A 12,696-nucleotide genomic window follows, 5' to 3' on the forward strand; every position below is an offset into this window, starting at 1 on the left:
ATCTTGATGAAGAACTGCCCTCTGCCGTCCACCGCTGTGAAGTAGGACAGGACCAGATTCCGTAGCTGCAATCTCACACACTAAATAGTGCACTTTCAACCCACTTTCAGTGCACTTTCCAACTGGATTCTGCTAATTCATGCAGTAAAATCCAGTTGGAAAGTGCATTAAAAGTGGGTTGAAAGTGCACTATTTAGTGTGTGTGATCACAGACCCTGTTTCCAACAAGTGAACCACTGCACCTGGGGAATTCTGTGACAATACTCCCTCAAAGATCCTACAATTGAAAATCTCCAGACTATTGTGGGGAGAAGTTCTGTCCCAGTGTGTTTTCTACTATACATGTCATCATCTACTTGCAAGGGGTTTTCAGTGTATACAGCAGAACTGCAAATTACACCCTCTGGTTTGAAACTATACAGTCCATGTTGTGTCACCTGATTCTTCTGTATGTATAGACCAGACCTCTCTCTTGATCTTTCTCAGCCCTGCCAACTGAGTTCTAAAACAAAGCCATGAAGGGCAAGATCAGCAGCATGGCGTGTTACTTCTTGGAGCCTCCTTTCACATTCCTGGAGCATATAAGGATTTAAGAATGCCACTAGATGGCGCCCGAATAGTAAAGTTACAGTCCAGTGCACATTTTCTTTGCATCAGTCTCCACTGAACTTTGGGTAAACACATGCACAGCATATAGCTACATTATTTTGTATATTTCACTGAATCACCTAATGTTGTTTACATTAACATATGAACATAAGAAGGTCCCTGCTAGGTCAGACCAAAGCAGCTAAGCATTTAAAAACTCCACTAAGATGGCTCCTGAACATCTTCACTGTCCCATAAACCCTTCTTGTAATTTGAAATTAGTTTTGCACCAAGTCACCTACAACTTACAATTCATACCATTTCAGGTTCCTACTCCTGCTCATCTTCTAATGTGATTTATGTCAACAGTGCCCTTCCACTCTCTACATTGGACAAACAGGCCAGCACCTTTGACAAAGAATTAATGGACATAAGTCTGATATCAGAAAACACAACATTCAAAAAACAGTGGAACATTTTAACTTTCCAGGACATTCAGTTGTAGACCTAAAATTTTTAACGTTTTTGAGGAGTTAGAAGTAACATTACTTGTGTGAAGGCAGCAAACAGGACGGAAGCTGTGGTCCTAGACTGATGAAAAGGCTGTGTTTGTGCTCTTCAGCATAGCACATTTCAAGTTTCTTCTCCATATAAGGGAAAATAAGAAGCAAGCATCACAAACTCAGAACTACATCTGCCAATCGCACATTCATTTGCCAACTGCATCTTCCCACATTCTCTAGCTGCATTATCTTTTGTGCATAGATTAACATGATTATATTGTTTCTTGTTTCTTGAGACAAGTATGGAAAGAAGTTTATTATACAGTTTCTAAAAAAGAACTCTGACAATTCTTCTGCATCACCCAGAGCAGACTAGGGAACAAAAAATGGCTCTGGGAAAGGGCCTCTCATTCCCCAGCTTTCCCCCAATCCCCAAAGGAGTTCAAAAGGTGAAGCTTTACTCTCTGTCAGTTTTCTCTACGCCATACATGATTATATAAATCTCTGTCATGTTGCCTACACCAGTAACTATTTGCTCCCCAAGGATGGAATAAAGAGTCAGACACAGAGTATTGGTATAAAATTGGGCCACTTTATTCAATATTCTAATAAACAGCAAGGGTACCCCACCAGCGGCCTGGCCAGGGCTAGGGGTCACCGCGGCCACTCCCCTGCCATTAACGGGCGAGAGACCGAGTCCCCCAGCTGGAGATGAGTGTTACTCAGCTCCCTCCAGGCAGGCCCAGCAGGGAGGCACGCACCAGAGGGCCCAAACCCAGACGCACGTCTCGTCAGAAAGGCACCCTCTAGCTGAGCCTCCCAGACAGTCTGCATTCTCCAAACCCGGGTCTTTAAACCCAAAGGCTGATCATGCCAGACCCCAAATTCCCCAAAAGGGGGATGCTTCACAGTCCTCCCCTAGCTGCATAGTGCCCTAAACTCCAAAAACCTGCCACTACTAAGGCCAAGTCTCTACTTAGGGCTTAGTGCCCACCGGGAGGCCCAAAGCCACCAGCAACCCTTTCTGCAAATCTCTCAGGAAGCATATTAACCTTTTCCGAGAGATGGACCCCATTCCCTCTGTAGAGGTCAGAAAATTTCAAAAAAATGTCCGGATGGGGCAAATAGTGGCCCAATCCCTTTCCCAGCACCTTCCTGATCTCCTTATTAGCCTTATACCGGGCCCTTTTTATAGCTTCAGGGTCCCAAGCACAACGCCACACCAGGCGGGGTAGCATGGCTGACCAAATTATGGTGGTTCCATGCCATCGCTCCCGAATGTGCTCGAAATCATCCCGGGCGTGATATCCAGGAAGACACCCCTGTACTTATTCCCAAGCCATGCACCCCTGGAATGTGATATTGCAATGTAACCCTAGAATATTAAATATGACACAGCAATGCCCATTTGAATTGGAATGGTCTCTCTTGCACATAAGGGAGAAAAATCCAGTTCCTTCTTAGCCCAAAGCAGGCTGTGGTGTGGTTCTGGTTCACAAGCCAGAACAACATGTGGCCAGCTGGAAGGTTGAGAAGCGTCCATCTTTCTGCTCCTGGGAATGAAAAAGTTCCGGGCTCAGAGAGAGACAAATGTGGGCAGTGCTATAAAAATTCCTCCACTCTTTTGGCAACCTTTAAAGTCCTGTTAAAGAAATAAGAATGACCCAAGAAACCTCCAACACAAATAAATGGCTTGTCTGTTATTCCTCAGGGCAAGACAGCAGGTTAATTGAGTGATGTGACGTAATTTACCCTAGAAAACAGGCAACCCCACCTGTCAGGTGAGATGGTTGAAGAAGAAGAAAAAAGGAAGGAAAAAGGGAATCCCTTCATCCTCTCCTTCCTCCACCCCCTTCCTACCCTCACCCCACCCCTCTTCTCAAGAGAAATCTCCCTCCAGAGGCCTTGTATTTCCTCTGACTGAGTCTACCCTGCAAAGATCTAGGTATTGTATCACTTTCCCCCATCCATACTGATTCAGCTAACCTCTTTTGTATTCCTCTTGTATGCTTGAAATTGTTTGATTGGGATGTAACTATTTGAAAACCTATGCTATAATAAAATCCATTATTAACCAAAGGATTTTCAGTGGTCTATCTCCGTAGACATAGACATAGATCCTGTACACCTCACCTCTCGTAGGCCTACCATTTTGAGCTAAGAAATATTAATATTCCTCAATAAAAGGTTGTTTGAGGTGTAACAGGCCTGCCAAACTAAGGCCTTGCCCTTTAAGAGTCTCAGATCGTTACCTCCCAGGTGAACAATTAAAACCTGAGGAGGAGGACCCATACAGTCTTTAAACACCAAAGGCAGCAGGCCCGGCCACTGAAGGCCCCAGCGCCCCCGCCATTCAATACACACATGCTGGCTGAGTCCCAGCTGAGAGCCAACCGCAGTTCTCTGAGCCTGATGAGCGGCCCAAAACATGTGGCCATGGCCGCATACGAGAACTCGGCTCCTCTGGCCAGGAGCAACAGCATCTAAAGAGAGAAAACAGTTAAACAAGAACAGAACCAACAATAAACAGACACCAAGTCACTCAAGGCCTAATAAAAGGTCGCACGTAAGCCTTATAGGCCGAGGAACACCACCTTGTAAGGAAAGCCCCCTACTTTTCATACATATGAACATCGTGATCACCAGTATGGTTGCCAGGATGCCTGGAGTTTTGACTCTCACATATCTGCTCTAAGAAGTGGACTTTGCTTACAGTTTCTAAGGCTTATGTGGATACTATAAGCCTCAGTTTTGCAGCAGCATTCTACATCTGGATGGGTGTTAGCCAGAACTACAGAAGTGCTGCCAGCTAAAAGAAGCCATGCCACCATGAACTGTACAAGCAAACAGTTTCCAGCCTGTCTCCATGAACCAAAGGCTAGCACCACCAGAATCCATCTTGTTTTCCTGACTTCATATCCTACTGCTGCTTCAACTTTTACATAAGGCCATCAAGCTTATCCAGGCATGGATCCTGCCAGACCACTCAAGCATTTGTTTAATGAAACCCAGGACAAAGACTAGGTGCCAGGAAGAAGATAGAAAAAGAGGAAGATCATCTTCTACATGAGCTAAGTCTTTGTCTAATCCGGGTGATACCTAGGTCAATATTTGAGTCTCTATTGTCACCTTTTCAGATAAGCTCATATAATCTTAAGTGTTCCCCATCCAGTAATCACTTCTATTATTCTTCCCAACTGTCATTTTGGAGCTTGCCCCCACGGCCTGTTTCAATCTGAAAGTTCTTTCAGGTACCCAGGATCCAGGCAAGTTCATTGGTCAAGACAGGTACCCAATTAGGTGTCACCAAGGAACTTGCTATTGGCTCTGTAATAGTCCAGCCCTCCTGGTCATTGCAGAGCCTCCCCTTTCTCCTCCCTCTGACCTCCCAGCCCCTGAGGGTCTAAGGCAGTCTATTTAACCTCTGACCCAACTCCACTCGTGTGCTTCTATCAGTAACCCACCTTCCGCTGCATAGATCCATCCCCGATTCCTGATCAGTTTCGGGTCCCTTCCCCCTCCCTGTCCTCTTTTGTCGCCATCGGAGCCTTCTTCGAAAACTAAGAGAGGTAATATAACCCTGTATGTCAATCCTTATATGTTCCCCTATCGATCTGTCTATATTTCCTAGGACTGTGTGAATGTGTGATTGTATTTGTATCCTGTATGAACGACTATATTTTTCTCAATAAATTACAATTGGTTTTATTAAATTAGAATCCAAATATTTGAGCATCACTCTCTGGTTGGTGGATCTTGTATACAAAGGTAAAAAGATTCCGAGTGAGCCTGGTGCCCACCTAACTAATTCCCCAACCTCGTTTGGAGGGCATTTAGGCTAACAACCTGCCCAATCTCTGAATGGAAGTGGAAGGATACCCCATTACCTGCTGTTGAGGCTGCCCCAATTCTAAAGGAGTGGGTCCCAAACTGCACCCCAGACAACCCCAACTCACCCAAAGCCCGTGACATTACTGCCCAAAACTGATGCAACCATTCAAACCATTCGAATGTATAAACAAAAACCCCTCCATGGGCCCCCTAACTGCCAAAGAAGAAGCCAACGCAGTAACTGGACACAGCTCAAGATCTGAACAACAACCCAACTCGAGCACCGTACCCTTCTGCAACTGATCCGTCTTAGAGCGATGGACAGTGATGACTGCCTTACCCGCAAATAGCTGCAGATCCCTTAACAACAGAGCCTTACCAGAAACATCGTTTCTAGACCAGCTCACTTACTCTAAAAGCCCCAAAAAAGGCTAACAAAGGCGCAGCGTGAAACAAACATGCTTCAAATGACGAAGCACACACCACGTCCCAAACCCTCTTCAAACCCCGCAGAATCAAAGGAGACACAGGATTCGGTGTATCAACCCTGGGACTGGCCTCTTTGGCCCACCCCTCCAGCATCTTTCGAATACGAAAGTCAGCTGTTTCTTCCCTATAACCCAGCGCCTTACTGACAAAAGCCAATGCAGACAGGCGCCCCCTAATGGCTTGCACAGCCAACCCCTTACCTCGCAGCAAAACACGGTAATGGAGCAAATGCTCTACCGGGAGGGGCCAAACCCCGCAATACCCTACCTCAGCCCTAAAGTCTTCAAACTGCTGCACAGCCCGTTCGTAAGACTTCCTGGTGCTGGGCAAAATAGCTAGACCTATTGCTCTGCAGGCCTCGGCTCTCCAATCAGCCATAGCTCCTGGGGCATTGGCACCGGCTCTTTGTCGGCATCTGGGGCCAGCTGACAAAACCTCTCCATCTGTTTACGAGATAGAGCATCAGCCACCCCATTACTCACCCCAGGAACATGCTTGGCTAAAAACAAAATGTTAAGCCGCAAACAGCACAGAGTGAAGGCCCTCACCAATCTCATAACCCGGCCAGATTTGGATGAAAGGGAATTAATGACGTGGACCACCGTCATATTATCACACCAAAAATGGACAGTGTGATTGGCCATATCCTTCCCCCACAGCCAAACCGCGTCTAAAATAGGAAAGAACTCGAGAAACGTAAGATCCCGGTTCACACCAACCTTTACCCAGGAGTCAGGCCAACTATCCGCGCACCAATGTCCACGGAAATAGACTCCAAAACCCAAGAAACCAGCAGCATCATACATGACCTGAAGCTCAGCTTCGAGCCTCATGTTGTCCCTCCAAAAAGAGACTCCATTAAAGGACTCCAAAAATTCCTGCCAAACCCTCAAATCATCCCTCTTGCTGCAGGTGACCCTAGTTCTATGCTGAGGCAAGTGTAACCCTGCCATAGCATCGCACAGCCTTCTAAGAAAAGCCCTCCCAGGAACAGCCACTTTGCAAGCAAAGTTGAGGTGCCCAACTAGCTGCTGCAACTCCAACAAAGTCCAAATACTGGAACAGGGATGCTGCCCGCCACGGCTGCGCCCTCGCAATCACCCCGGCATAAATAAAGAACCCAGGAAGCCAATTAGCCCAGGTCCTGTCCACCTTCTGTTTTTTTCAATTTTTCCTTCTCTTTCTCATCCAATTCTTCCTTGTCTTTTGTCTCAACCTCCCAAAAGAGAAGAGAAAAAATATCCACGTACTCCCCTTTTAATATTTTTTCCCTAGTAGCGGGAAGCAAGTGGTCTCCCAGCGGCAAGGCAACCTCCCCAAATGGCAAAACAGCAAAAGGCACCATCCCATATGTTGAGGGTGCCCCCATAAAGGAACCAGCCATGCCAGGATGCCCTGCGCCCGGGTACACACTAGAAACGCCTTGCCCACATGGCCAAGCCCAATTCTGAAATGCACCCAACGCAGAGGAGGCAGACACCCCCGCATTTGACATGGAAGCGCCCTGCCCGGCCGCCAAAGCAGGCCCCCATGCTCCCCATGGCCAAACCTGCCCAGGCCCCGCCTGCAAATTATCACTCGACCTACCTCCGAATCCAGCAGGAACCAATGGCAAACCGACCCCTGATGCTCCAGCCGCCGCCATCAAACCCGCATCCGGACTGCAAAGGCCAGCATTAGGGTTGCCAAGTCCAATTCAAGAAATATCTGGGAACTTTGGGGGTGGAGCCAGGAGACTTTGGGGGTGGAGCCGGGAGAAATTAGGGGTGGGGCCAAGATCAAGGCTGTGACAAGCATAATTGAACTCCAAAGGGAGTTCTGGCCCTCACATTTAAAGGGACGGCACACCTTTTCAATTCCTTCCTTCCATAGAAAATAATGAAGGATAGGGGCACCTTCTTTTTGGGCTCATAGAATTGGACCCCTGGTCCAATCTTTTTGAAACTTGGGGAATATTTTGGGGAGAGGCACTAGACGTTATACTGAAAATTTGGTACCTCTATCCCAAAAAACAGCCCCCCCCCCCCGAGCCCCAGATACCCGCAGATCAATTCTCCATGATTTTCTATGGGAATAAATCTCCATAGGGAATAACAGAGTTCCCAGCAGACATTTCCCTCCCCTCCCCCCGCTTTCTGATGACCCTGAAGCGGGGGGAGGGTCTCCAAACCGGGGGATCCCCTGCCCCCACCTGGGGATTGGCAACCCTAGCCAGCATCCCTGCCAGGCACGACTCCACTAGACCTGCCCTCAAGAATAGACAACCTGATGAGAATACTCGCCTGCTTACCCTTCTTAGATTGCCTCACACCATCCTCCCCACCTGGAGAAAGGATGCCCGCTGCCTGTTCCAATGCTCTCAATCTACAAGCAATATTGGAATCAACCACCATATCACCCTCCTCATCAGAAGAGGATAACAGTGGTGGTGGCCTTTTCGCAGGAGCCTTGGGCGCCTTAGGCGCTGGCTTTTTTCCTTTGGGCTTGCCCGACCCTTTTTCACCAGCCATCTAAATAGCAAGCACAAGACCACAAAATGGCCTCCTGCAGCTCCACTTTAAAATGGCTTCCCCCTGGAAGAAGAAAGGGAACTCAAAATGGCCACAAAAGCCGCTGCTGCACACCAATGTCTCCAGTAGGAGAAAAATGGGGGGGAGGGGGAGGCTCTCCAAAATAGTCACCTGCCAATCTCAAGGGCAATAATAAAAAACCCAGGTTGCCCCACAGGCCCACACCCTCAAAAATTAAAAGGGGAAAGACCAACCCCTGGGCTCCACAACCCCTGCCCCAGCAGACCCCAAACCCTAGGCAGACTCAGCCAACAAGGACACCGCCTCCACCGCCTCCGATGCCACCGCCAGCCCGCAGCACTGCAGCCGACGCTCCAGCCGACACCGATGCTCCAGCCAACACTTCAGCTGCCGCTGCCCAGTCAACTGCCCTAATAAACCCCGACGTCCAACCAAAAACAAAAGAAAAGCCTCAGCCTCAGCCGATCGTCTGCCAAGACGAAGGAGCCGATGAGGAGCATCCTGCCTTTTCCTCTGCGTGCCGAAACGGGTGCCCCCTGACTCTTCCCATCCAGGGAAGCAAACCCTGCTCATGCAGCCTAGCAGCTACACTGCAGTCTGCAAGCATAAGATTCTCTAAATTAAAAAGGTCCAAATATACAGATTTCTGTTGTATGAAAATAATTCATTTTGGTTGACTTTTTACTATGTTTTTTTACCAGTGTATATAGCATAATTTTATATATTTTTGCATTTTCCCAACTACTAAGCAATTAAAATTTTTAGGAGCAATAGTACTAGTAGAGTTTATTTTCTTTTGAATGAGCATGCACAGGAGTCTTACAGCATCTTGTAAAATTTGTATTATTTAAAAGTATACAGGGGAAGCTCAGGTGCAGGGGATGAAGTCTTCCTACAGGGCAATGGGTCTCCAACATCAACTCCACAGAGAGAACCAAGGTGAGGCTTTGTACATCAAAGTGTTATGCAACACTGTCTTTGGGGTGGGGGACAACATGTGCACAGGCATGTATAGTTTCCCTGCTGCTGCTGCTGCTGCTTCACAGCAGCAATGGGACTTCCACATGGTAGGTTTCCTTGTAGTTTCCCTGTCTCCTAGCGGTGGCCACTCACATGCACACTGCTACCGGAGATTTCTCACTCAGTTTCTCTCTCCAAAGCTGCCAAGCTAGGGTTTCTTCAAATTTATAAGGAATAACAATTTTTGTAATCAGCAATTAGGAATCTCATTCAAGAAGTTATTGATATCAGGGGACCGTGATTGATTGATTCAATTTATAAACCTTCTCTTAACAATTAGGAAAAATCCAGTCAACAGCCCTGATTCCCATCAAATGACAAAAGGAAAAAGGAAAGGAAAGGTCCCCTGTTCAAGCACCAGTCGTTTTTTACTCTGGGGTGACGTTGCTTTCACAACGTTTTCACGGCAGACTTTTTACGGGGTGGTTTGCCATTGCCTTCCCCAGTTATCTACACTTTCCCTCCAGCAAGCTGGGTACTCATTTTACCAACCTCGGAAGGATGGAAGGCTGAGTCAACCTTGGGCCAGCTACCTCAATCCAGCTTCCGCCGGAGTCAAACTCAGGTCGTGAGCAGAGAGTTCAGACCACAGTACTGCAGTACTGCTGCTTTAGCACTCTGTGCCACGAGGCTGCTCAAATGACAAAAACATGGCAATTAATCAATTATTGTCCAAATCACAATACTCAGTTGGAAATTCACAATACAAAGGATTTACTTTTCTGGTCCTTTTATTTCAGATCATGTCTGAAAACCAGCAGAAAATAGGCATTAGAAGCCTCAACTGGCTCAGCTTTTATTCAGAGCAGATAGATTTCCTAGTCTGATATTATAAATACATTCTCTCCATGATGGTCGTTAGAAACTTGCAGTATGCCAGATGGAAATCATTTCTCTGTTAACACAGTCGACTTCAGTAAACATTGTAATTTAAACCAGAAACACCAGCTACTCTGATAAACAGAGATAAAAACCATCAACAGCACAGGAATCCAAGGTCAGTTTATGTAGCAAGGATGCATCTGCACTGTTATCTCCCCCCTCCCCTAACCTCCAAAGCAACAAAGAAAAGACATTTTCCTTTGGTACCAGGACGCTGCTCACTTAAGGAGGGAAATAAATTCGCAGAGTTGTCTAAGTGATATTTTTTTAAAATCAATCAGGAGGGAGACATTAAAAACCACAGTCATCCTTTTCCTCAGTTCTACCCTTTCCTTAGTTAGGTGGGGATGGTTCTTGGACTGTGTGGTTAATGTTGTGTCTCCTCTCCTGTTCTTTTAAGTTAATGGTCATGCTCAAATGGGACAAATAATGGACTTAGATTTTTGCAGATCAGAAAAAAGGCATTTTAGCAGCCCAGCTGGGAACTGTTTTTTGCTTGCAGCCTTTTCTTCCAGTCCAGGCAACCAAATTCTAGAGTAGAAATGGACCCTTCTCTGCAGGTGTGGTTGTCTGTCCTCTGCATCTTATTCAGCACAGCAGGAGCAAACAGTAAGTACAACCTACCATGGTTTTTTTAACACCAGTCACTTTAGCTCAAGAGGGAGGGGAAGGGCTATATGTTCCCTGTTTGTTACTTTTTCTTTGTTGTGGAATTTCACACCACCTTTTCCTATGGATTGTGCCTTGAAAGACAGCCAAAACTAAGGGCGGAACAGAACACTTGAGTTCTTGAGAGATTTTCTTCCCAGTGTTTGTGGGATGTTTTTGAGTATGTGTAATAATTTATTTGGCATTTGATCCTAAAAGATGCCATTCCAGCTAAAAATCACAAAAATACAAACCAATAACTCTGAATTTTGCACAAAATAAATGTAATCCATACACTATCCATCGTTTGTCACTATTGATTGTACTCCCATTCTTAGGGAGGTTTTTCGCATAGAATCTAGTACATTACTAAAGAGGTACTTTCACACACACACACACTGAACATAACCTTTCATACATCTGATGAAGTGAATTCCAGCTCTTGTAAGCTTATGTCAGAATAAACTTGTTACTATTTATGAAGCTGCAAAACTCTTTACTTATTAGAAGTAAAGTCACACAAGTTCTTTCTGGCCACTCTTCAATGCTTCATGATCCTTTTTAGGATATATCCCTCTCCCTATTTTCCCACCCAAGCATATCAAACTGTGGAAGATGTGGATGCAGTTGTGCATATTCATCACTTATAAGAAAAACAGCTTAGGGGAAAAGAATGGTGTTTCTGCTTTTTCATTGTTTTTATGTTGTACCACGCAGCTTTTAATTGGAAACTACATCAAGCACTTTGGTGAAAGAGTTATATATACATTACTAGATAAAACAAATGAATGTATTAGTGTCTGGCATGCATGTGCAATTAATATATTGCTTCATCTTTCAGACTCATCGTATCCTGATATAGTATTATTTACTTCAGTATTCACTTCTATCGATCATGAGTCTGGCATCAATCAGAGCAATCAGAGCGAAGAGCACATCATTATTTCAAATGACACTGAAAGATACCTGACTAGTGTATGGCTGGCCTGGTTTGTTCCTTCAATCCACACTCTTGTAGTTGCATTGAGTCTTCCTCTGAACATCATAGCAATCCTTATGTTTGTGATCAAATTAAAGATTAAGAAACCAGCCACTGTGTATATGCTCAACCTGGCCTCTGCTGATGTGCTGTTTGTGAGCACACTGCCTTTTAAGATTTTCTATGAGTTTTCTGGACGCAACTGGATCTTTGGACCAGAAATGTGCCGCTTTGTCACTGCAGCCTTCTACTGCAACATGTACTGCTCCATACTGCTGATGACGGCGATAAGCATTGACCGCTTCTTGGCAGTGGTGTATCCAATGCAGGCTCTGTCATGGCGCACAGTAAGGCGTGCCTCTGTGGCATGCTGTGTCATCTGGCTTATAGCCATAGCTGGAGTTACCCCTCTGCTTATCACAGAACAAACTAAGAAAATCCCTCAGCTAAATATTACTACTTGCCGAGATGTGATAGATTTGTCTGTTGTGTTGGAAATACTTCAGTATTATTTTTCTGCATCAACTATTTTATTCTTTTTTGTACCATTAATAATTTCTGTCTCCTGTTACATTTGTATTATAAGAAAACTTAGTGCATCTAAAATAACTCCTGAAAAACCTGGTAAGAAGAGGCGGGCCAAACTCTTGTCTGCTGCTGTCTTGTGTTCTTTTATTTTATGTTTTGGGCCTACTAATGTCTTGGCCTTGGTGCAAAACTTATTCCTTTCAGCTGATCAAAGGTTTGAGGGTCTCACTTTTTCCTACATGCTAGCTCTCTCTATTGGTACCATCAACTGTTGCATTGACCCATTGATCTATTATTATGCTTCTTCTGAGTGTCAAAGGCAGGTCAGGAATCTCTTTTGTCATAAAAAGCATTCTGAGTTTGATAAAAGTCAGACAACAAGCACTAATATGGGGACCTTTTCCAATAGTTTGAATCATTTATCTCAAGCATAGTATTATATATAGGGCTGTCAATCCCCAGTTGGAGGCAGGGGATCCCGCGGATTGGAGGCCCTCCCCCCACTTCAGGGTTATCAGAAAGCATGGGGGGGATGTCTGCTGGGCACTCCATTATACCCTATGGAGACCAATTCCCATAGGGGATAACGGAGAATTGATCCATGAGTATCTGGGGCTCTGGGGGTTGTTTTTTGAGATAGAGACACCAAATTTGTAGCATAGCATCTGATGCCTCTCCTCAAAATACTCTCTTAAGT

General features: G+C 45.6%; 1 protein-coding gene across 1 annotated transcript; it reads left to right on the forward strand.

The window, feature by feature from the left end:
* Window positions 1–10,386: 10,386 nt before the first annotated feature.
* Window positions 10,387–12,433, forward strand: LOC132570150 (proteinase-activated receptor 1-like). The gene is made up of 2 exons (XM_060236582.1): window positions 10,387–10,453; window positions 11,334–12,433. The coding sequence occupies exons 1-2, from the start codon at window positions 10,387–10,389 to the stop codon at window positions 12,431–12,433; spliced, it is 1,167 nt and encodes a 388-aa protein (XP_060092565.1).
* Window positions 12,434–12,696: the final 263 nt, after the last annotated feature.

The sequence above is a fragment of the Heteronotia binoei genome, chromosome 4, assembly GCF_032191835.1.
Source record: "Heteronotia binoei isolate CCM8104 ecotype False Entrance Well chromosome 4, APGP_CSIRO_Hbin_v1, whole genome shotgun sequence".
NCBI lineage: Eukaryota > Metazoa > Chordata > Lepidosauria > Squamata > Gekkonidae > Heteronotia > Heteronotia binoei.

Excerpts from the sequence above, each read along its gene's own strand:
- LOC132570150 (XM_060236582.1), top strand. The coding sequence starts at position 10,387 with ATGGACCCTTCTCTGCAGGTGTGGTTGTCTGTCCTCTGCATCTTATTC. Across the intron at positions 10,454-11,333 it reads CAGCACAGCAGGAGCAAACA|ACTCATCGTATCCTGATATA; the intron begins GTAAGTACAACC and ends TTCATCTTTCAG.